Raw genomic sequence first — 25247 nt, 5'->3', positions numbered from 1 at the left:
GATGGAAATGTGAGGCAGCTGGTTACAATGTGTCTGCAATCAGGAAGCTGACAGATGAATGATGGTGTGCAGCGTGCTTTCTCCTCTTCATGCAGCCCATTGGATGGTGGTCAGTGGGACACACTTGATGAGGCTATGAACACAGGCAATGGCTGAGAATGACTCAGTTATCATCCTCTCTTTTGTCTCAATTATACAAGATAAAACTCTAAGCCACAGTCAGGTGCTCACCAGAAATAGCATTTACATAGGAACTAGGGTAAGGAGGTGGGTGGCCAGAAGCAATGGAGCCCTAGGGCAAGCTGTCTGCCTCTTGCTTTCCCCCCCCCCCCCCCCCCCCAGTGAACACTATTGGCTTTTGGGACAGGACAGTTCCTCCTGCCTGTCCTGTCCATTTGCAGGAAGATTCCCGCCCTAAGAGGCAACACACCATGTACCATAAATGATACCCAGTCATTACTCAATCCCAGTGCACAGCATTTCCAGACGCTCTCTGAAGGGCAGTTTCTTGAGATGACCAGTGATCTCAGCAGGACTCAGAGTGTCACCTACTTTAGGGGGACCTCCCTATAGGAACTGGTTCATAGATGGGCCCTCAATAGTGCTGCTGGTCCCTCTTCAACAGTTCTTGACCACTGGGTTAACTGCTTGACTTGCCTAGTCCTACTAACAAGATTCCCCCTTGGGAAACAACTGGCATAATTCCAAAGCACTTACAGAAAGAAGGAATAAACTCTCATTGAAAAAGGTAACACTGGAAGTCTTCAAAAACACACAGTAAACAAGACTCTAAAAATAAACACTTTGGTGAACAATAGCTCCTCAGCTGACACCTTCATTTGCATTTTGTAACTCTAGAAAAGCCCCAGATGTGGTTGTAGTATCACACACACTGCTGGAATCTGTTGGGTAGTTCTGGGTGGTGATGCAAACCACTGGTAGTCACATGAAAGCTGGGCTTTAACTCCTCGATTTAGGAGGGAATGGTGGGTTTTTTTTTTCTTCTTCTTTTTTACTGATGAAAGCTCTAAGTATCAGAATGAGTAAATGTTATGCAATGGACATTATTTGACACAGACCAATTATCTGCTCACTAATGTGGGTTTGTTAGAGCTAATAAAAGCCTAGGTGAATACTATGGTTGGCTTCAATGTTACTCTAAAGTTCCCCTCAAACGCAAGAGGTTTACAAAAGAGAAAAAAATGCAACTGTTGCTGAGGGAAACAAAGAAGCTCATGTCTTCCAAATGCAGGCTTTGGTGTAGCACAAGGCTTGCTTTACTTTCAGATAAACTGTCATTGAAGCAAAAGCAAGATATGAGAAATGTGAACCTCTCTCTTTCAACACTACCCATTGTGTTGAGATTCATAAGCAGGAAAGCTAAGAGCCTACCATCCTCTCAAAGAAATATGAAAGTTGGTGCTTTGAAATAGAACTTATCAAACTCTGCCTGAGTGATATCTATGCTTGAATCCAACTGGATCAGCATCCCCTTCCAAATAAGTCTTTCTTCTCAGTGGTGAGAATTACCTCACCTGGGGTTCACACTGCAACGTTTCAGAAGCCTTTTCGTATGAATGAAGCTGGTTTCTTCACAGCAGATGCGGAAGCTGCCCTCCCTAGGGCTTGAGTAATCCACTGTGGGGAAGGAAATCCCCTCCCAAGCAGTGTGACTGCTCAGAGCTAAGGTGGCTCCTGTGTGTCCTAGATTGTGAGTGCCTCCAGCTCCCTGTCTTCCTACAATGCAGTTCCTTGACCCTGAGGAGTTTCTGGTGGATGAAGAGGATGACATTTTTGGTGAAGGTAAACACACCTCTCTGGCAGGAGCCAGGCTGCTCTGCTTAGTGGGAGAAGCTTTCAAGTGGTTTGTACAAAGGACTTAAGGATTTTGAAATGGAGAAGACAGAGTTATTCTGAATGAGGTGGTCATGAAGTGGCACAAGGCAAGGAAAGGACAGTGCAATTAAGTGATTGTTCTAAACATTTTGTTTTTAAAGGATTACAGCTAAGTAAAGATTGCTTTAGGCCAGAAAATAGAACTGAGATTTTATACTTTGTCCCTCATGTGTGTGCTCTTTGATGACATCCAAAGGGAAGGCTGTCACAGTACTTTGTGCATGCCAGGTCCTGGGGTAGGAACTGAATGAATGGGGCTGGAGGGCTTCTCCTGGTGACCAGCCAACCCTCCCCTTCTCTCCCCTCTCATCCCCCTCTCCTCTTAGATCTTTCTCCCTCCTCCCTCCCTCCTTCTCTTTGGCCGTCCCCCCTCCCTTTGTTCTGTCACACTTCATTTTTCTTTTCCGCATGTGTGTGTGTGTGTGTGTGTGTGTGTGTAATCCTGGCACACCTGACGTCCTCTGGCATTGTTTAGCCTTCCATCTCAATTCACAGATCTTCAGTTAACTGTTCAATTAGGCTTAGTGTTTTAAACAGGTAGGTAGTAACCTCCAGATGTCTTATTCTAATGCTGCAATGAGATGGGCCATAGGCAAAAACCTTTCTAGAATTTGGAATTGCCTAAATGGATGGGAATTAGGACTGGGGGGATCTCAGATTTTTCGTAAAACACCTTGTTTGAGTTTTTTTTTTTAAGTCTGTCAAGTAGTGTAAAATGAACAGACGGATGGGGGGGGGGGGGGGGAGACCCTGTCTCTTAAACGTTACAAGTTCAACCAGGTAAGAAAAAAGTGTGTACTGAGAAGCCTTGTGCTCCAGCCCTCTAGGATATGCTTACTATCTCCATTTACTTTGTTTTTGCCACAGAAATATTTAAAATCAGAATTTATGACTGTGGCGTCATGACACACATTTGTAATCCCATCACTGGGGGATGGAGGCAGGAGGATCAGGAGTCAAGGGCATCCTCAGCTACATAGGGCCCCGGGGGCTAGCCTGAGTTAAGAGAGACATTGTCTCAAAAGAAAATGTAAATGATATCATACAATAATAATATAGGCCAGGCATGCTGGCACACACCTCTAATCTCAACGCTTTGGAAGAAAAGATGACGAGATCAAGGCCAGCTTGGGCTACATAGTGTGACCTTATTAGAAAAAAAAATAAGATAAAACCATGTTTTGGGTTTTTGTCACAATGTATATCTGTGTGAGGGATTCCTGTTGATCTTTGCTGCCGGTGACTGGGGTTTCCATCTGCTGCTTTGCTTGACTGACAGACACTGGGAGCTGTGGGGGCTTTGAAGTTGAGTCTTAGGCTCTGATATCTGACTTCCCCTCCTGGAGTTGGTGGTTACTTACTTAGAAACCAATCTAACAATTACAACTAGAAAGATTCACCTACTTTGGATAATCTCATCGTTTTCAGCCACTTTTCCCTCCAGGAGTGACATTCTAAAATGTCCAGTCCACATTTTCCTATCCAAACGGATTTTTCTCTTATTGTATCTGGGTCTGGTGCTGAAGAGCGCCATCTATAGGTTAGTGCACAGCCCTGGATCATGCATGGGACCATCCTGAAAAAAAAAAAAAAAAAAAAAGGTTGGTTAGCAAGACCTTCAGAAATTAGGACTCCATGAACCTGCAGAGATCTTTCTGCTGAGCACTCACAGCTAACGAGGTCATAAGGGTTTTTTTTTAATTATTATTTCATGTGTCCGGGTTGTTTGCCTGCATCTTTGTCTGTGTACCACATCCCTGATGTCTGTGGAGATCAGAAGAGAGTGTCTGACCCCCTGGGATGGGATGAACAGACAGTTGTGAGATGTCCGTCAATGCTGGGAATCAAATCCAGGTCCTCTAGAAGATCAGCCCGTGCTCTTAACCACGGATCCCACTCAACACTATTATTTTATCCTCAGTGACCGGTGTCATTTCAGACCAATTTTAGACTTGAATGCTAGTTCTGCCTCGCGCTGGTTTTGCAATGCAACTTCTGTTTCCTCCATGGCAACATGAGACCGCAGCATCTATTTGTTTGTACAGATTAGTTCCATCGAAAGGTCTTAACTATTTGTCTTGTTCTTCCATGGATCGTATTGTTTGACTTACTCCTTAGAGACTAGAGAGAATCCTTGCAGAACAGCAATCGGTATGCTTTCATTGGTTTTCACAGTCATGGATAGCTACTAGTTCATGTGGGATCTGGTTTTTAAGAGGTATCTCACTTTAAGAAGTGCTGTGCAGGCTCTGCCTGGGTTTTGTCCATTAATCTGCTTCGTGACCTCAAACAGATTGTTTAACCCCTTTGTTCTCCAGTTTACTCACTTGGGAAATGGAGCACAAACCTCCTAGGACTGTGTGCAGACTAAATCCTATTACAGGGAAGTCCTTAGAAAAGTACTCTGTGAACAGTAATGTACTTACTGCTGTGTTTGCAAATATACACTGATGTAATAGAATGGGGATTCTGTTTTCCCCTGTCCTGTATAGTTGCAGGAACATGGTCAGGTCATTGAGCCTCTTTAAGCTTCATCCTATATTGAAAACCCAAGAATTATACCTGTTTTCTGAGGCCTGTTTTGTTTCTATTTTGCTGTTAAATTATTTCAGCTAGCATATAAAATGATGGGTTTTATTTTCACACACACTTGTATATATTGTAATTTGCTTATCCCTCCTCTCTCCCTCATCCCCCACTTTGACTCTCTTGGCTGAGATAGCATTTCTTAAAAAACTTCAGCTCTCTGCCTAACCTCACCATCAGTACATTTTCACCCAGAGTGCATGGCCACCCAGGTTTCCCTGGGCTTTCTGCTCTCTGACCTGCCCGAGAAAGCACTGAAGTCCCCACACAGTGAGTCTCTTCCCACGCACAAAAGGGAACCACTCGGGAAGCTTGTTGTTAGGGCAACCCTGTTTCTTTACAGCTGACACATTTTTTTTTTAAAGGAAACATCTTCCCCTTAAAAATACAGGGTCACAGGTTTTGTACAGATGCAGAAAGATCTGGAAAGGAAAAGAAAGCAAGTAGTCCCTACAAGGTGTTTGCTTACTGCCTCTCTGAGATCCTGTTTGTTCTCTGTGGTTAGAGAAAATGTTAAGGTTCACAGAGCTAAGAAGCAGTGTGGTGTGCTACTCTGCTGTTATTCGCAGAGAGAGAGAGAGAGAGAGAGAGAGAGAGAGAGAGAGAGAGAGAGACTGTTTACCTACACATAACACCCAACATTTTTTCCACAACTCTAATTCTCTCTCCTTTCTCCCCAACTCCCTCTCCCTCTCGTCCCTCCCTCCTCCCCCCCCCACACTCACACACTCAGCCTTAGGAATGCTTTCTAGACATCTCATAACCTCACTGTGTCATTGGATGGCAGTTACTATCAGGTAGACATGAACTTTTCTGGAAAAGTAGGTAATTTGATTACTAAGGCACTGAAAAATTGAAAATCCAACAGCTGGCACTATTGGCTGTTTCTTTCTGTGGTTTCATGCTTATCAGATTAAAGGGTGTCCATCCATGTCATTGCCAGGCAGCCTTGACAGTGGTGGACACCACTGTATGGATTATTTCTCAGAGAAGAGAACACTAATCCTGCAGGAAGACTCGGTTCTCAGGTGGCAGTCAGTCAGCCTGTTACCATGAACATTGCGTCTTAGCTGTCATTAGTTGCCTCCTGTTTTAGAAGCCCCAGTCCGGCTGCTTCCATTTTCAGAGCTGCTCAATAGCTGCAGTCCAGTGCAATGACTGGAACAGTAAAATGCCATGAGTTCACAATGTGTGCACAAAGTATCGCTTGGGTTCTTATATTCCTATAGCTCTTAAGATCTCACTTAAAGACCACATTCAACTGCAAAAGTTTTGCCAGCTCTTTCTGTTCCCAGAGCTGGTAGCAGGGGCACGCACCTGTCCTATTCTGGAGGAGCTTCTTCTGTCTCCTCAAAGAAGGCTTTGAGGTGTATCCTTGTGCCAGAGTAGGGTGGTACCTAAGGGATACCTCCCCGTTCTCAGAGGAGCAAAGTGGGGAGGGGCTGTGTGAGGAGGAATGGGGACTCTGGTAAAGTGAATGCATAAATTAAGGGGTAGGGGGAGAAGACTTCTAGTTGGAGAGGAACTGGATGCCTGTAGCGCTTAAGACTTAAGAGACTAGCAGGTGCTTGGAACAAATTCACTCATTTTTTAAAAATAAGTATCATCTTTCCCCCAAGACAGTCAGTCTTAGGGCTGGAGAAATGGCTCAGGGGTTAGGAGTACTTGCTGTTCTTGCAAAGTACCCAGGTTCAATTCCCAGCACCCACATGATCGCTCACAAACATCTGTAACTCCAGAACCAGAGGTTTTGACACCCTCCTCTGGTAGGCAAACATGTGGTGTGTACACAAAATACCCATACATATGGTTAAAATAAATATTAAAAAGAAAAAAGAAAGTTGGTCTGTGTGCTTTCCCTTCCAAAGGGAACTTTACCTCAGAGCAAAAGGTTCTCAAACTGTATCAACAAATTATAATTAGGATGCAAGCCAAGTTTTGCCTGTCTATGTAGACTGTTTATAAAACTACATGTTTCTCCACACCAAGAAAAGGAGCCCACCCCGACACTACATGGAGGGTCAGGACTCAGAGACTGAATGGCCCAGAGACCTAGGATAAAACCAAAGATGCCCAGTAAAAAAAAAAAAAAAGTTAATGAAATGATACCTAGTGCTATTCTGCATTACTCATAGATTGGTGCCTATCCCAATAGCCATCCGAGAGGCTTCATCCAGCAACTGATGGAAACAGATACAGAGACCCACAGCCATATATTGGGTGGAGCTTGGAGAATCCTGCAGAAGATGGAGAGAAAGGATTGTAAGAGCCAAAGGGCTCAAGAATACCAAAAAAAAAAAAAAAAAAAAAAAACAAAAAAACAAAAAACAAACAAACAAAAAAACCCCCACAGAATCAGCCAACCTGGGCTCACAGGGGCTCACAGAGACTGAATCACCAATCATGGAGCATGTATGGGACTGAGCTAGGCCCTCTGCACATATGTTACAGTTGTGCAGCTTAATCTTCTTGTGGTACTAACAGTGGGAGCAGGGGCTGTCTCTGACTCCTTTCCTGGCCTTCAAAGATGCTTTACCTCATATCAGATTGTCAGGAGGATGGAAGAAAGGAAAGGAAAGGAAAGGAAAGGAAAGGAAAGGAAAGGAAAGGAGAGAGGGAAGGGAAGAAAACTAAACTAAGATTATATATAAAAGCAATAAATCCAGGAAGCTCAGACTGGTTGAAACTTCACAGAAAAAGTAAGGGAAATAGAACACAAGCCTTGGCAGAAAGTGCTGGGGGGTTCCTCTGTGATTATTCCACATTTCACGTTGTATAAACACATACGATCATTGTTACTTGACTGTATTTAACCTTTCTCAAAAATGTCTGGGGTTCTCAAGTGGACCCACATGGGATTGGAAAGCAGGCAGGAAGAGGCTGTCCTAGTTTGACGGAGTGAGAAGAATTGGTTACTCTCTTCTTTCACCATTTGCCAAGACTGTTTGGATCCATTTCCATCCTGGGTTCCTGGATAAACAGTTTGGATGGAAATCATTTCTCTGCTCTCTCACAGGGTCCAGAGCAGACACAGACCTCCCCACAGTTATTCATGCCTGTGTGACCTCGGCCTTGGATTACTGAACATTCTCTTCCCATAGATGTCTAGGAAGCTTTCTTTGGCTGGTGCCAGCAAGATGGTGTCATTTCAGGGGCACAAACCAAAATAGCACACTGAACTAAAGCTATGCAGGCCAGCTCAGCCACCAGTCTACCCTCTGATTTATGGCCTCCAGTGACCTCCCAGTGACCTATTTAGATCTGCCGACGCTAAAAGGGGCTTGGTAGTACAAATTGGGCATGCCAAATGTTTATTTTAATATTTTTTTTGAGCAGCCAGAAAAGTCTGAACATTTTAGGAAGATTGGAAGATATATTTGAGCATTTATTTACAGAACTTGTCTTGAAAACTAAGCCTCTGTACATACCCACTACAGACAAGAGAGGACAAGAAAGGAGTAAGAAGGGGGGAGGGAGAGAAGGAAAGAGGGAGACAGAGAGGGAGGGAGGGATGGACAGAGGGAGGGAAAGGAAAAGAAAAAGTTACTATTAAGTAGTTATTATGACTAAGATGTTGAAATAAACTGTGAGTCTAGCCTTTCCTTCCTCTTTGATAAAAGCTATTTACTTGAGTCCATGTATCTACTGAGTAGTGTGATTTCTAAAGTTAACTATGCCTAGTATGTTTGAAATCATAAAGCACAAAAATGTTTCTTTAAAAAGAAATTGCTATTCTGAGAGTGCGTGACATCATGTGTTCATCAGCAAATGGCTTCGAGGAGGAAGCACTTTTGCAGACATAGAGAGCTGCAGAAAGTCCCTTGTACACAGACTCTGATGCCACTGCTGTTCTTAGATTGTGGACTTTTTAGCACGCAGGCTTAAAACTCAGGTAAGGCAGCACTGAGCTGCTCCCTGTGTGAATGATGAGGATACTGATGTCAGTGGTAATGAGAATGACTGTGATGCTGGTGATGATGGTGACATCATCACTTGGTGACGATGAGGACAGTGGTGAAGACAATGGAAGTCCTGGTGGGGAGAGTGGTGCTGATGGAGCTGATGGGGGCTGTTGTGATGATGATGGTGATGATGATGGTGATGGCAGTGGTAATCATGATGGTAATGGAGTCATGATGTTGGTGCTGGTGATAGTGGTGGCAAGGACGTTAGTGGGGATTAGGATAGTGTCGATGAAGATGGTAGTGGTTTTAGTGATGATGGTGATGATGATATTTAATGGTTGTAGTCATCATGGTAATCATGGTGGTAGTGATGATGGTGGTGGTGTGATAATAGTAGTCATGATAATGACAGTAATAGACAGGGTGTTGGTGGTAATGGGAATTATGGTGGGGGTGATGATGGTTGTTGTCCTAATGGTCATGATGGTGCGGTAATGGTGATGATCATGGTGGTGGTGGCAATAATAATAGTGGTGATACTCATAATGGTTGGGATGATGACAGTGGTTAGCCATGATGGTGGTGGTGGCGGTGGCGGTGATGGTGGCAGTGGCGGTGGTGGTGGTGGTGGTAGTGATGGTGGCGGCAGTGGCCATGGCAGCAGTCTAGTGGTGGTAATGGCAGTAGTAATGGTTATGGTTGAAGTACTAAAAATAATGATAGTGATGATGGCAGTGGTCATGCTGATGTTTGTCTCTCAAAAAAGTTGTCAAAGTTAAAAGAAAGAGCATATAGGATAACTCAAAAGCCTTAAGGGCTTCCTACCTAGAAGTTGCTCATTATCTCTCTGGTCTTCTCAGTTGTCCTAGCATCTGTTCAGTTCCCCTCTTCCACTCTTGGCCATTGTCACAAACCATCAAGCGCTGGCTTAGTGAGGGCCGTGGACTGATGAGAGCAGAGCCATTGAGACTGCTGCCCTCAGAAGCTTCCTGAGAATATTGAGTGCACTCGGGCTCAAAAGCTGAAGCCTGGCTACTATCTGGTTTTCACCATGCGGCTGAAGTAGAGCTCAGAATAACCCAAAGCTCAGCACATAATGAGTTTGTGATTGCATCTCTATTTTCTCTTGCTTTCATTGATCTGGTCTCCATTTGACAATGCTTTCCTTGTCCAAAGCAATGCACACTGTGACAGCACTGTAAACAGATTACTAATACCTTGTATATATTAATTAATGCTGGAAATTAATATAGCAGTGATTGTTCCTTATCCAGCTACTTTCCCAAATAACCACACAGAGACTTTTTAATATTTCAAAGCTTAGGCCTTAGCTAGACAGACTCTCAGTTAGTTAATCTAAGTTAACCTAACCACCTAGCTCCACCCAGTCACACTGCTAGCTATACCTTCCAGGCCCATAGACACATCATCTCCTCTCATGTCTCCTCTTGAAAGGCCATCCTCTTTCTTCTTCCCAGAGTTCCTTCTCCCTCCCAGGAAGTCCTGCCTTCTACTTCCTACATAGCTAATTGACCATCAGATTTTTATTAAAGCCAATCAAAATGCCTTAGGTAGATGAGGAAGGAGAGAGTCACAACTTCACACAGTGTACCCCAATATTCCGCTACTGTGGAGAGGCCCTAATTACCTTCAGAAATGCCAGCAGTGAGGAATCCCATAGTTGACAGTGTTTGGACCTATTTCTTGGTAAATATTTCCTTGGTTGACATCACAGTGACTGCCTCTCCCATCACCACTCAACTAAGTACTTTTACAAAAGTAACTTGAGAAAGTCTAAACTTTACATATTTATTAAAAACACCTCTAGTACAAAGTTAGTACACATTTAAAACACACACACACATATATATAAATATATATATTGGGCTTTTGGAACAGCAATTAAGATTTTCAATGAAGCCTCTATAATGTTCCCTCAGGATTTCGTTTTTACTTCTCCTAACTTTCCTGGAGGAAACCTTGACAATTTGTTTTCATGAACTCATGTATAGATATGTTCAGGATGACAAACACTTGCTTGCTAAGTGCTACTCTGACTACAAGAAACAAAAGAACAGGTGAATAGAGCCTCGTACTGATCCTCTAGGTGGGAACTGACCAACAGAAGTTTACCAAGCATCACCCACCAGTTCTGACCACAACACATGACTGGTTAGAGAGGTTGGAAATGGCATCCACTACAGCAAGACAAATCAGAACCAGACCAATGCAGTTCCCCTCTACCTGGAAAGAACGCTGATGGCAGGCTAAGAGACTGATCTTCTTTGTGTAAAAAGACAGTGTGAATTAAACTGTATGGGACTGAAAAGGGCCCATGAGAGGTAGGGAGATGGCACTAATGCTCACCATGCAAGCCCCACAACTTGAGTTTTGATCCCCAGAACCCATATAAAAAGCCCAGGTGCACTAAGTAGTACATGTTTAGAATCCCAATACTAGGGAAACAAGACAGAGGCATTGCTAGGGTTCATTGGGCACCCAGCTTGACAAATTGGTGATTGCCAGGTTGAGTGATAGACTATCTAAAAAATAAGGTAGAGGAAAACATCCAACACTGACCTCTGGTCTCTGTACATGCGCGCGCGCACACACACACAAGTATTTGTACGTGCATTTATACACACACACACAAAAACAATGAATGAGTCGTCAGAACTACTCACAGTGAGTCAGTGGCTTTCTGCAGGGCTCTTGGTCTGGCCAGGGGTTGACAAGCCCTAGCCTTCAGGCCAAAGGTAGCCTACTGCCTGCTTCTGCCGATGAGAATGGCTTGCCCAGATTAACATCTATAGCTGACGTGATGATAAGAGTCACTCGTCTCAAAGTCAAATAAACAAAGCATTATCCCAAAAAATTCTATTCTTGTCTTAAGAGAATGCTATTACTAGAAATTCTTGATTACTGCCATATTTTCAATTTGTCAGTAAGAACTATGTGAACTGCTGTTTCCTTTATCATTGTGTGTTTCTGGATCATTTTCTCATTTTTTAATCTCTCCACCCACAATGCCTAAAATATTTACTAACTTCTTCTGTAGAGAAGAAAAAAAAAAGCCTGCTGGTCTCTGGTCTATGTAGGCCATTAATTTCAAAGTCATTTTATACTTATTTTTTATTTATGTGTATTTGTCTGGAAGACTATATGTGCACTATGTGTGCAGGTGCCCTAGGAGGCCAGGAGGTGTTGGACAACTGGAGTTAAAGGTGGTTGTGAGCTGCCCAAAATGGATGGTGAGAACTGAACCCTGCTCTTCTGCAAGTCCTCTAAACTGCTGAGCTGACCCTCCAGCCCTTTTCAAGTCATTCTGCCTCTCTTTGGGTCACCGAGTTTCTTAAGTATCTTTTTCTGTAGCACAGGTTTTACATCTGTGCCTTTTCTCTATAAAGTTCCCATGTGAGGAAGAGTCATCCCTTGAGCTTAATTTTATTTTCTCTTAGAGGAAATTCGAGTCATCATACTGTGTTGCTTTTTAATACCACTTGGAAAGACGATTTTAACAAGTTAGTACTTCCAGGACAGCCAAGATTACACAGAGAAACTCTGTCTCGAAAAATAAAAAAAAAAAGTTAGTACTTCAGGATACAGACTGTCCTGGGTGGGGGAAGAGAGGGAAACCCATATTGTGAAAGAGAAGAAACTGGTCTAGGAGGACCAGTGCTCCTTCTCCCACTCCAGTAATAAAGTAGCTGGAAGGAGATGTCACGTATGAAGAGTTCAGGGTTTTTCCTGATTACTCCTCTCAGATTTCTCTCTCCCCTTGACTCTGAGTTCACAGGTCCCTGGGACCTCCTTGTGACAAATGACTAATGTGCAGGAACAACTCCAAGCTGTCTTCCTCTGTGCTCTCTCATACTGAGATGCCCCAGTTTACCAAGAAGCAGTGTGCTGGATCTTATGCAACATCTTCCAAAGAAATAAGACTGAACCCACAATATCTTTCTGTTAAAGGATTACACAGAGTTAGCCCTGTCTTTATCACCCCCACACAGTACCAGCTCTCTTCCACTACCCCCATTCCGTGAGGCAGAACTGTGCATGTCTGCTCACATGCATGTTAATTTGAGAATGAAGAAGCCTTTGCAAAATAGACATGACAAGAGAAAGCTAACGTCAGCACACACATGCATAGAGAGAGAGTTACAGGCCCACTGTTGCTAAGTGCTGGAAGAATCAGGAATGTCTAGTTCTATTAAGCATCTCTGGACAGTTCTCACAGGCTACCAGAGAAGAAAACACAGCTATAAAAAGACAGGAAACTCTCTTGTTCACTGTTGGTGGGAATCCAAATGATCCAAGTGGTACCACAGCTGTGGGCAGCAGAGTAACAGCTCTTCAGAGCATTAGGAATGGAGTTACCATATGATCTGGGTACCCCATGACTGCATATATAGGAATTGAAAGCGGGGTCTTGAGATGTTTGTGCATTTGTACTCATGAATAACCATGTTATTCACGATGCCCAAAAGGTACTAAAAAGCTCATGCATCCATTGAAGGAAAATGGAGATACAAAGTGTAGTGTGCACAGACAATGGAATATTAGCTGGTCTTCAAAAATAATGAACCCCAGTGTGCATAAATCTTAAGGACATTATATTAAGGAAAGTAAATCAATCTCAACAAATGTAAATGCCACATGATTCCACTTACATGATGAATGTACAGTCATCAAGTCCATTGAAATAATAAGTCAGTAGTTCCCTGGACTGGGATAAAAAGTGAATTATTAAAAGATATTTTAAAAGATATAAGATATATATTAAAAGATATAAAAATAAAAAGTGAATAATATTGTTTAAAAGGCTCTCAGTTTTGGTTTTGCAAAGCAGAGGAGCTCTGGAGATTGGATGCAGGACACTGGAAACAAACATACTGAACTATGCATTGAAAATTACTAATTATGTGAGTGTGCCCCTGAGTGTGCATGCCACGGGAGGCTAGCAGAGGGTGTCAGGTCCTCTAGAGTTGGAGTTACAGGAAGTTGTAAGCTGCCCAGCATGTCTATTGGAACCCCAACTCTAGATTTCTAAAAGAGCATCAAGTGTTCTTCACTTATGGACTAAGATGCTAAATGTTATGTTATGCAAGTTTTACCACAACTATTTATTTATGTGTATATATATATATATATATATATATATATATATATATATCCATGTCAGTATTTTGATATGTACATACATATTGGTATTTGAAAAGTTAGCTCAGAATTCTGTGCAGCTTTTCTCTTGAACCTCGTAACTAACATAAGAGAACCGAATTTCCATAAAAGACAAACTTCATTCTAGGGACCCGGCCCTGATCAAGATGGATTCAATCCAACACAATTTTAGAATGACATCATTCTTCCTGGTGTTACTGAAGTTTTAGGGTCAAAGTCTTGGGTATGGCAGCCTATTCCACCAAGCTAGTCATGGCCACCAACCTCCCAATACTTATAGAGACAAGTAAGAGCAAAAACCAGAGAAACAATATTTATTCAATATAGCCACATTGTGAACACAAGCAAAGAGGTCTAGTGACCCTCGATCTGTCCTCAAGGGCACAGACATGGGGTTTTTGGTTAAACAGAAGTATAAGCTGTTTAGCAGTCCTGGTCAACGGGTGGTCCTGGACCATCACTGACCTATCTTGTCTCAATTTCTGTCTGTTTTGCAAGGTAAGTTTAGTAAATTGGCGGCACTGTGTAGAATCTCTTCCTGGGAGGCAAGTTCCTCCTATAGTCCCTTCCCTCAGCATGAGATTCCTGGGACTTATCTTTTCAATAGCCCAATGGCTGAAGGATGGGACACAAGTGTTTCTCTTGAGAGTAACTTTGCTCTTGCCAGGACTTTTGCATGTGCAAGCTTTAAATAATGGGATTCCTTCTATGAATTCCTGCCTAACTGGGGACAGGTGTAAGGATCTCTGCATAAATGTTTTGTGATTAGCCCTCATGGGGGCTCCTGAGAGGAATGACACCCATAGCAGATGTAGTCTCCTGGAGAACTTATGAACTATTTTTCCACCATTGAAAGACTGTCATTGGAAGCCTGCCATATGCTGGGCTCAGTTCTATTCTGGCTCCTGGGATCCAGCAGTGACTACAATAAAGTCCCAGGTCTGGTGAAGTCATACAGTGTTCGAGAGGGGAGACACAGACAGGAAAAGATGCAGAAATGTCCCGTGTTGGGGGAGAGATGTGTTATTGACAAATGAGGTGCAGGATGGGAAGGATCAGGCATGGCCGCCCAGGAGGCAATGGCTGACAAATGCCAGAAGCTTAAAGGAAGTCAAAGCTGGATGTCTAAAGGGAGTGTGTTCCAAGAATAGCAAAGAGGCCACTGTGTCTGCAGCACAGTGGAAACAGCAGAGAGTGGCATATGAGATCCAAGCACTTGTGGCTTGAGGAGCTCCACTACTTGCAGAGCCGTATAGAGTGTGTGAAGACTCGGGTTTTTACTTTGTATGAGATGGGGCTCATTGGCCAGTGCTCAGCTGAATGATGTTTCCTTACCTACCTTCTAAAAGGCACATTCTGGCCATTCCCTTGACAGTGAAGAAGGGCTCAGTATGTACCTCAGTTGGTGGAGTGCCTGCTTAGCATGCAGGAAGCCCTGCATTTGATAAACCTAGCATGGTAACAAGTCTGTAATTCTAGCGATCAGGTGATGGAGACCAGAGAATCAGAAGTTCAAGGTCATCCTTGGCTATATAACGAGTTCTGGGTCAGCCTGGGACCTGGAACACACAGGCTCTGACCAAAAAAAAAAGTAGAATACAAAGGCAAGCAACCAGTTGGAACACCATTAGAGGAATCCAGATGACACCTGGTAGAAACTCTACAAGACCCTATTGTGCTTGAGTCAGGGATATGTCTAGTGGGATGAGTAGGCAAGAATGAGACCTGAATGAATATCCTTAAGGGTAACACTGATCTTTCTTTCTTGAGATGATGGTGGCTGTTGAGAAAACTGGTGGGGACTGGGGGATCCAGCAAGGGCAGAGGAGACCAGAGTCAGGTGTGGACAGTCAAGCTTATAGAAATTATGGATGGTTTGGGAAAGTCCTCTATGTACTCAAAGTAGTGGAGACTCAAAAAATGTCTATTGAGCCAGGCAGTAGTGGCGCATGCCTTTAATCCCAGCACTTGGGAGGCAGAGACAGTCAGATTTCTGAGTTCGAGGCCAGCCTGGTCTACAGAGTGAGTTCCAGGAGAGCCAGGGCTATACAGAGAAACCCTGTCTCGAAAAAACAAAAACAACAACAACAAAAAAAAATGTCTATTGAAATGTTGGCTATAAAATGGCATAAATATACATAAAGATTATCTGTAAATGTACCCCTAGTTTGTAGGAATTGAGGCTATGGAAATCTCTATAGACTGTTCCAGAAGACCAGGAGTTCAGCAGTGCAATACTAACTGTTGGAAACTCTCCAGGGAGGGTCACAGAAAGGCGAGGGAGAAAGGGTTAGAATACCTTGTGCAGGTATTGGAGCTGTCACCTGCAGATGGGAGAGCTTTGTTTTTGTATCATTGGGAACTGTGTGCCATTTATCTGCTAACTGTAGAAGTGTGCATGCAAACTGCCTCTGAACACACTCACAGTCTTTGATGCTCTACATGTCCAGTTCTAGTGCTTGCCCTTCAGCCCTTTGGGTCCAAGGCTGTACCTCACAGACTCTCTGCGGGAGGAGTCCTACAGGGATTATTGATTTATTTCACCTCAAAGGAGGAAGCTGGGGGGGTGTGTTCTTGAACTCTCCCTTTTCTCTTCCTTAAGTCACACATCCATTTAACAGTCAAGAGGCAGCAACCAGCTTATTCCCTCTTGTCTCAACTCATACCCCACATGCTGTTTTCAATTGCTTCTCTTTATTATAATCTTTCTGTAAGACAGTCCTTTGCATCCAGGATTTGTGTTGGAACATGTTACTTTTTCAGTGCTGGGTATCAAACTGAGAACCTTAAGGGGAACTCTAGGCAAGTACTTTATCACTGAGCTATAGTCCCCTTCCTCTTTGTAGCCTAGAACAAAAAATTAAACCTATTACCATACCAGGAACTCTCCCAAATTCTGAAATAGACAGTCCAGTATTTTTCCATTACCAAGCACTTGAGTTGAATAACGTATCTACTGCTGGACAAAAGGCCAATGCATTCTGGTTCCAGAAGAGGCCCATATGTCTAAGAATCAGGTCTAAACCTCCAGGACACCAGGCCTTCAGCTGTGGGAGTTGAATTCCTCTGTAAATTCGGCATCCAAGGCTGAGAGGTTGACTATTTAGAATCTGCCAAGGGCTGATCCTTATTCTGGTTTAGCATCATCTGTGTGTGCAGGGAGCAAACTGGAGCAGGTGTTCACATTTATCTTTCTCAAGTAGCCTCTTGAGGCTCTTTGGAGCAGAGTCCACAAAAGAAGAGGCTGAAATAGAGCCTTCCATACATCCCCAGCTTTCGGCCCTGCCAGAAGACAGCTGTTTCGGCCTCTCCCTACAGCCTAATGAAAATAACTGGTTCAGTTGGAGATGCTTGCTACAGGATTGCTGGCAGAAGCCACTTTCTTTGGAGATTTGCTTAAACCAATGTCCTTGGCTTTATTACCATCACTGTGAAATTTTCAGCTCTAACAGCTCAAGCATGAATGACCTATTTTGAACGTGACAGGCATTGCACTTCAGTTGCGTGAATAATTTATGAGCTGAGAGCTCTGCCATCACGCACCCTCCTTTGCCTGGCTAATTATGGAGGGCAACGATGTCCTGTTGTCACAGCTCCTATGTGAAGCCACCAGAGACTTGTGTGTGAGCAATGAAGGGAAGAGGGGAACTGAGCCAGGGCCTCCTCGCTCCCACTACTAACCAAAGAAGTCTCCGAAGGGGATAGATTTCCACCTGAACCTCTGCAAAGTGAGGTTATGCAGAGCCCTTGGGACGGATCTGATATCCAGCATCCTGATTTTGCATCATGTGTCTGTTAGCTGGAAGAGGTGTGAGCTGTGACAGGGACTTAGGAAGGAAAGAGATGCTAGATCTTGGAACTAGTTAGGATTTCTAATGGTTCCAATCCTCCAGGACAAAAGCAGACAGCTGGGTTCAGAGGTTCACTTTCCTATAAGAGTAGAGCCATAGACAGGGAGTGGGGATGGGGGGAGCCTCAGTAGGCTCTTCCCTATGGGTACCCCTGGGTTTTAAACCATTTTGAAGTACTTCCAGCTCTCTCCAGCTGTGCTTTGCTTGAGTAGTGACAACTCACTTAACCTCCATGCAGCCAAATGGAAATCACACTTGCAAGTAAGATCCGTGAAGACAGAAAGATTAGCTGCTAGAGGTAAGGTCTCATCAGTAGGCTCCTGCCCCTGTCATTCCTCCAAAATCCACCTCTGGTGTTAAAGGGCTCAAATTCAGGAATTAGGAAGGACCTAGTCTTTGAGAGACCTCTGCCAAGCTGGAAAAGGGATTAAACAAGATTACAAGGAACAACAGCCCTGATATGAAGTGGAAAAGAAGAGGAAAGTCCGTTTACAGCAAAGGGCCACCTGAATAAGAAATACTTAAAATATGAAGGATTAAAGAAGAGATTTTAAAAAGTTCTGTTTCTAAAACAACAAGTATATTTTTTTAATTGACCTCAGATGCAAACTACTCACAGAAGGTCATTCAGCAATCATTTTGGTCCCTAATCTCTTGGAGCCAGCCTTATCCTGGAGAGGCTTGAGGGACTGGATTAACTGGTTATTCTTCCTACTGTGTCAAATAACCCACAGTATTTGGTGGAGGGAAAGCTTTTTATCAGTTTAAATGCATGACTGACAGGCAAATCCCATCTCTTGTTGGTCCTATTTTCTCTTTAGCTCTCCTTCTTCTCTATGCAGACTTCACATAGTCCTCCACAATCTCTTTCCAGGCATTGTGCTCAGCCCTGCTCTGAGCTCCATCAACCTAGACTGTTGCATGCTAGTGGTAAGGATTACCCACACTCACCTCTTTGCAATGGCTGTGGATGAATGGTATCTCGTCGGCCACTAGCATAGGCTTGAGGTTCCTCGGGCTTTCCAAGCACTGGGTAGGCTGGCTCCAGGATATGCCTGTCTCAGCATCCAAAGCAGTGGGATTACAAGTGTGCACCACCACACTGAGCTTCTCTACAAGGGTTCCTCGGACCGAACTTCGTTCCTCATGCTTTTGGAAGAAGTACATCTAACCAGCCCAGTACGTAATTCTTAATGAGTGTTCACCAGGAAAGCCAAAATTCAGAATAATCAGAAGTTTCATTTAATAAAGAGATGAATCAGAGAGGTAGGGAGGGTACATGTGTTTAGGAGCCAGCAACAGCATTATGGAGCAAATGCTGGACCAAAGGAGCAAAAGCAAGTAGATAGAGGTCATTCTCCACGGGATTGGGAGGAGGTTATCCATTTTAAAGGGACACAGCCAGCCCAAGGTGACCTTATGAGGAAGAGTCTGGAATTCATACCTTGAAGGAGGCCATTCACTATGAGCCCAGGGCAGGGAGAGGAGTGTGAGGAATGAGACTAAACAGGAAGTGGCCAAACTGAAAACCTGGGACTGACAGCATCCATCTGGGAGCACCACATGCATCACCTTGGAGGACTTAGAGATGATCTTCTTTTCACTGTGCCTCCGATGGCTCCATAAAAGGAAGGAACTTATTAAGAAGTAAAAGTTTATTTCCAACTTTAGTAACAAAAGTGCCCGCCTACCTAGTTCTTAGCACTCTGCTTACAGATACCAATAGTTTCCAACCACTTCTACCTGCATGTTGAAATATTTTATACCTGATTGCTGTGTCCTAACACTTTTCAATTGAAAGTATAGTCTTCACTTTGTACCTCTTGGGTTTCAGAACTGAAAAGAATTGTCGATTTAACATATTGCTGAAATCTTTGTCAGTCTCTGTTGCTGGTTCTGAGAATGAAATCTGAGGACCCTTGAGGTTTACCAAAGCCCTTTCAAGGTCTGCAATAGCCTCAATGTGTGTATGTGCATGCATGCACGCATGTGTGCGTGTGTGTTCTCTCCAGAGCAAGCCCATGTGAAGACCAGAGGTTAATATCAACTTTCTTCCTCTATTACTCTCCTTATTTTTAAGACATCTCTTCCTGAACCTGTAGCTCAGTGCTTCAGATAGACGAGCTGGCTAATGAGTCCCAGGATCCACCTGTCCTCGTCTCCCAGGCACTGGGGTTACAGGGGAGTGCTACCACATCTGGATTTTACACATGTGCTGGAATCCAAATTCACTCCCGAGCAAGCATTTACTCACTGAGCCCCCTCCATAGTTCCTGTCTATTTGTTTATTTTTGAGATAGCCCTGGTTAGCTAGAAACTCCAGTCTGGCCTCAAACTTATGGAAATCCATCTGCATTGCCCTCTTGTGTACTGTGTGCATCCCCCCATGCTTGGCTTCAGAATTATGAAAAAGCATAAATTGGTCTAATGTTCCTTGGGCCATTACACTGTATTTTTTTTAATGCTAAAGCATTCCCTTAGAAAATAGAGAAGGATAGAATATTGGTCAAAATTATGGTATATAGTATAATATTATAAGGATAGAATGATATATATATATATATCAGAAAAGACCTCAAGGTGTTATGTAATAATCATGTATAAAAAATATGATATAAAGTTTCTGAAGAGGAAATTTTTGTACTTGAAGCACATTTTCTTCCCCATCAGCTCTGAGCATCCAGTTGTTTGTGCCTCTGAAGCCTTCTAGTCACTCAGTGCAGAAGCTAGACCTGTAGATGGGGCATAGTCTTAGGGTAATTTGCCTGCCTGAGTTCATTGGCCTGACTTCCATACCTTTGAGCAGCTTGTTTCTAGGACATACTAATATGACAACAGCATTGACCAAGAATGTTCCCATTGCAAAAGCAAATACGTGTGACAATGGGAAGGAAATGCCTGAGATGTCTGCTACTGTGAGGACCTTATCAGAGGCAACAGACATGCATAGGAGGCCTGGCTCCCTGCAGTCCCATTAGTGATGAGAACTTCCTCAGGAGCTGCTCCAGTGCTCATAAATGCTGGCTTGGGGGTGGAGGGGTGGTCTTCAGGGATACATGGCAGAAGCTACCAGGGAAGTACATGCTCACCTTCCTCTAAATACATCAATGTGGGGCTTATTACACTATTCATGGCACAAAGCATAGCTCCTGACACACAGCTTACTGATAGTGAGAAGTGTGCTAACCATCTCTCCCAGAAGGCAGGGATGTGCATGCATCTGTGTTCAGGGGACAGAGGACCTATAAAAAAAGACCAGTGGTGTGATGGAAACGAGGCTAGAACAGGGCTTTCGAAACCAGGGGTGATTTTAGAGATAAAGCTCACTGGTAGGAGGAAGCTTGATAGACAGAGAATCAGTTAAGAATTTCTAGGCAATCGATTGGCCTGAGCAAAACAACAGTAAAAAAAAAAGAAAAAAAAAAAAAACAAAAAACATGAAGTGTGGTGACCTGACTCTCCAGACCCTTCATATGACAGATGAGATATGGAGACCAAGATTGGCCAAGTTCCTCCCCAGCAGTGAGACAGAACTAAGGTCTCTCAACTTCAAATGGAGGATCCTTCTAGGGACTGTCCCCTGCCTGTGAGGGTGACAGCAAGGTGGGGACCCATCTGGAAAGGCTTCTGAAAGCACACTCCTAATGCCTCCTGAGGTTGTGTGATAAAGGAGTTCAAGGGTCTCGGAACCAAAGACAGGGATGGCGCACACCTGTAATCCCAGCCCTTGGAAGACAGATGCAGGAGGATCTCTGAGTTCAAGGCCAGCATATTCTATAAATTGAGTTCCAGGACAGTCAGGGAAACACTGTCTCAACAACAAAACAAAACAGTCTCAGACCCAGAGCTGGGACTGTGGCTTGCCTAGCATTCACGAAGCCCTGTGTTCAAACCCCAGCACTGCATAAAATGTGCAAAATGGCTCGTGCCTGCTGTTCTAGCATTCAGGAGATAGAAGCAAGAGGATCAGAAGTTCAAAGTCATGTTTGGATGTATTGGAAACTCAAGGCCAACTTGGACTACTTGAATGAGAAACTATCTCAACTAAAGCAAACATAGCTCAACTCAAGCTATGATATAGCCAAGCACTGGGACAGCTGAATGTCTCCAAGCGAGGGTCACGTGATTAGAGAAAGGACTTCAACATGAGGTCATGAACACTGCTCCTCTTGTGTACGTGAGACATCCCAGGTAGGAAGGAAGCCTAGATCTCAGGCTAGATCTGATCACCTCTCCAGGAACTGTCAACTAGGCCTAGAATGGAAGCCAGAAGTCACCGGCGTCCCAGGCACAAGATACACGGAGACATGAAACACAGACGGTAGCCAGAGCTGGGTGCCTGATAGACTCCAACAAGAGCATCAGCTCCATTTGGCAAAGCCAGGCATTCCTCAGGCATACGCTGAGTGAGTTACATAGCTGGGAGTTCTAAATTGGGAAATCAATTTGGATGCTTTTCTTCTTTCTCCTGATGAACGGTGCATTTATTGAGTCTCGGTCAGGCTCACTGGGTCGATTCTGCTAGCCAAACATCGGCTTAAAAACCGCTCCAGAACGAGAGTGACACAGCCTTGCTGTTTTGGAAAGGGAAACTTGTCAGCACTGCTGAAGTTAAAACACAGTTTCGTGCGACCAAAAATAAAGCCGTTCCCATAGCACCCGGAGCACTTCCTCTTTCCTATAGCGCACCTCACTTACTCATCTCCAGGACCACCCGGCCGAGCAGGTCAGGTGACTGCAGCGGCCTTCCCCCAGCCCACTACCTGATACTGATCTCACTCAACCATTCACTGCTAGTAGCTGCCATTTTTATTTGTGAGTAATCTTGATGAGGAATGATGTGAGGGGGTGGACTTAACTGTGTTCTAAGGAACCATTCTTTTCTTTTTAAGTCAACAAATTTTTACTTAAGGGATTTTGCATGTCACTCTTCCGCTGCCTATTGAGGTCACTTAGCTCCTTCAAAGCGGAATTCAACATTTCAAGACAGCCCTGTTCTAAAAGCACTGATGCTCAATTCAGGCAGGCAGTCACCCACGTTTCCCTCATTTGAGCTTCTTCTGTTTCCACGTGAGTGAGGAACATATTCTTGACTTCAGAGTTCTCCACCTGAGATAAGAGAGACACCCATGACAGTGTGACAGTGCTAAGTGGGTGACGGTATCCGTGACAAGGCTCCTACTTTGAATGTGAGGCCTGGAGTTGAAGGCACAAGTCTTATTATAATTGATGGTGTTTGTTTGTTTGTTTGTTTTGCTTTGCTTTGTTTTACCAACATAGCTTTGGCACAACCTACATACAGATCTGGGTGCAATATCATAGGAGTGAGTGTAGTCTAGATTCCTTCATGTTAAAAGAAGTGGAGGGTCAGAAATTGAGGGAGCAGATCATTTATCTTAAAGTGGACCATAAAGCAAATTGCTTCATGAACCATTCTTTTCTGCTGGCATGAGGAAATGCAACTGTTTCCTAATAGGGAGGTTCCTATTGTTCCCCCCCCCTCCATGAGCAGGACAGATCTGTGCTTCGTTATTTCCCTGAGTAAGGTCATAAGATGCCCTTGGCGGATATGAATGCTCTGCTCAGAGAAGTTTAGAGAATATAAGAATTCTGCTGAGGGAACAGTAAATAGCACCATGGGAGAAAGTAGGAATAAAAAGAAATCCACCCCATTCAAGAATGGGGACTCTGGAGATCTCAGCAGAGACAGTGGGTGGAGATGCCTGCTATAGAGCTTTGGATGGAGATACCTGGCTTCTGGTGTGTGCTCTTAATTGGGTTGCCCTGTTGGACAAATTACTTAACTTCTGCACGTGATCCACAGGGCCCCATCAGGAATGCATTCTGTCTTGTTTGACCTATGATGTCTCGTCCATAACTCATGCTCTTACTTGCTGTCTGAGGATGGTTTGTGCTAGGACCCATGAGGGCTACAAAGTTACCCAGGACAGATCCCAGTCCAAAGAGGAAACTGACCTGTGTTCAGGATCCACCCTTCCATCATCTACACGCTGGCCCCCTGCCTGGGGAGTCAGCTCAAAGAAGCATCTTGCCCACTTCCTACTTATCCGCAATTTCAGTTCTGCCCCAGGTTGAGGAGTTGAGCATCCCCAAGGTGAAGCTAAACACAGTACCTTGGGGATTCCCATCATGCAGTGCTCATTCCTTTAGCCTCTTTTTCCAGAGCACAGGAAACGCAGCACTGTTTGGAACAATCACACTTCATTCAGTACCTGCAATATTATTCAAGGTAGAGGTTCTAGGCATCTTGAGATCAAGCTGTTAGGAAGTTCAGAAGTGAGAGGACAGGAAAGGGACAAAGGGCTTGAGGGAATGGATATAACCAGGGACTTTTTAACTGAGTGAGAATGAATAGCCACTGCTATTTGGATGTGGGCAAAGGCTCTTCTGTTGGAGATAAGCCAGGTTGACAAGGGAAATAAAATGATTGAAGAGTCAGGGGCTGCTTCAGAATGCAGAGTTATCCATCTTCCATCTAATAGGCCTGGGACACAGTGTGTAAGGCTGAAAAGGTCCCTGCCTCATGAGCTCACAGATTAGTGACAGAGAGACAGGCGAAGAACGGCCAGTGCTTTGGAAGACAAGTGGGAATTAGAAGGATCACTGGGACACAGATGTACTAAAGATGCCAGTGGTCAGTGATGAGCCAGGAGAAGGCTGTGAAGGTTTAAGGGACTGGAGAGAGGACCTGGAGATAGCAGAGATCTATAAAGGGTTGGCTCACTAGGATCCTGTAAGCAGTGGTGCTGTGGTTACCTTTCTTGTTGCTAGGACTAAATGTCTGGCTCCATTTGAGGGGATGCTCTCCATCCTGGCAAGGAAGTGCTAGCGGTGAGTGCCTTCTCTCCTTGTATTCAGACCAGAACCTCAGCCCATGAGTGGAAGGTGCTGTCCACATCTAAGGCAGGTCTTTCCACTTCAATTAACTTATCTAAAGAACGCTTTACAAAACACGGCCCAAAGGCCTACTGCCTAGGTGAGTTTAGATCCTACCAACCTGATGATGAAGATCGCCAGCAGTGTGGACTTTGGGTTTTATTCTGTATTCAACATGGGGAACTGAAGCAGGATTTAAAACTATAGAAGGGTCACATTGTGGTTTACAGTTTTGTAAAAGGCCACTTTTAAATTGTCTAGCACTGCCCAAGAAATCATCAACATACAGCCATTTAAAAGACCACACAGCATTAACTCACAGTTTCCACTCGTCAAGAATTCAGGCCTGGCTTTGCTGGTTTTTTGTTCTTGTTGTTGTTGCTGGGTTTTTTTTTTTGTTTTGTTTGTTTTGTTTTTTCTTTTTTTTCTTTTTCTTTTTTTTTTTTTTTTTGCATGTGGATCTAAAGTTGATTAAGCTGGATCATTTTGGTCAAGTTTAGCCTTAGTTTGCCTGTCTATGAAGCAGGAATCAAAATACTGAAAGATTATAGCCAGGTGTAAACAGTCTAATGTCCAGGGGATACGAAGATCACCATAAACTGTATGGTTAGTAACTGTATGTTTGTAAGGATTGTGCATTAGGGACTTGCATCAGTACCCATAAAGAAACATACAGAGAGCTTGCCCTCCATGTGCTATGTTGTCATGCCTTGTAGCCAATGTTTTCTTCTGGGGAGGAATGTCCACATGGGGCGGTGGCGTGCTGGTGGGAAGTATGTTGAGTTGAGAGAAGTGCATTTCTGGAGATTGCAGCTGGAAAGGGCAGACTGTCAGAGATCCTCTCAAGTCACAGCCTCACGGCCCCTCACGGCCCCTCACGGCCCCTCACGGCCCCTCACGGCCACTCACGGCCCCTCACGGCCACTCACGG

At 44.0% G+C, this 25247-nt stretch overlaps 1 protein-coding gene across 3 annotated transcripts in view; it reads left to right on the top strand.

Annotated features, from left to right (window-relative positions):
* The first annotated feature begins 1669 nt into the window (after window positions 1–1669).
* Window positions 1670–25247, top strand: part of Ripor2 (RHO family interacting cell polarization regulator 2) — a 111905-nt gene continuing 88327 nt past the window's right edge. For all 3 annotated transcript variants that reach the window (XM_028776295.1, XM_028776298.1, XM_028776297.1), the window contains exon 1: window positions 1670–1803. In XM_028776295.1, coding sequence (XP_028632128.1) covers window positions 1743–1803 — 61 coding nt within the window. In that variant the 5' untranslated portion in view covers window positions 1670–1742. The remainder of the gene's footprint in view (window positions 1804–25247) is intronic.

This window comes from Grammomys surdaster, unplaced genomic scaffold (assembly GCF_004785775.1).
Source record: "Grammomys surdaster isolate TR1022 unplaced genomic scaffold, NIH_TR_1.0 267, whole genome shotgun sequence".
NCBI classification, from domain to species: domain Eukaryota; kingdom Metazoa; phylum Chordata; class Mammalia; order Rodentia; family Muridae; genus Grammomys; species Grammomys surdaster.
The sequence above is the reverse complement of the archived record's forward strand: the minus strand, read 5'-3'. Positions and strand labels throughout refer to the sequence as shown.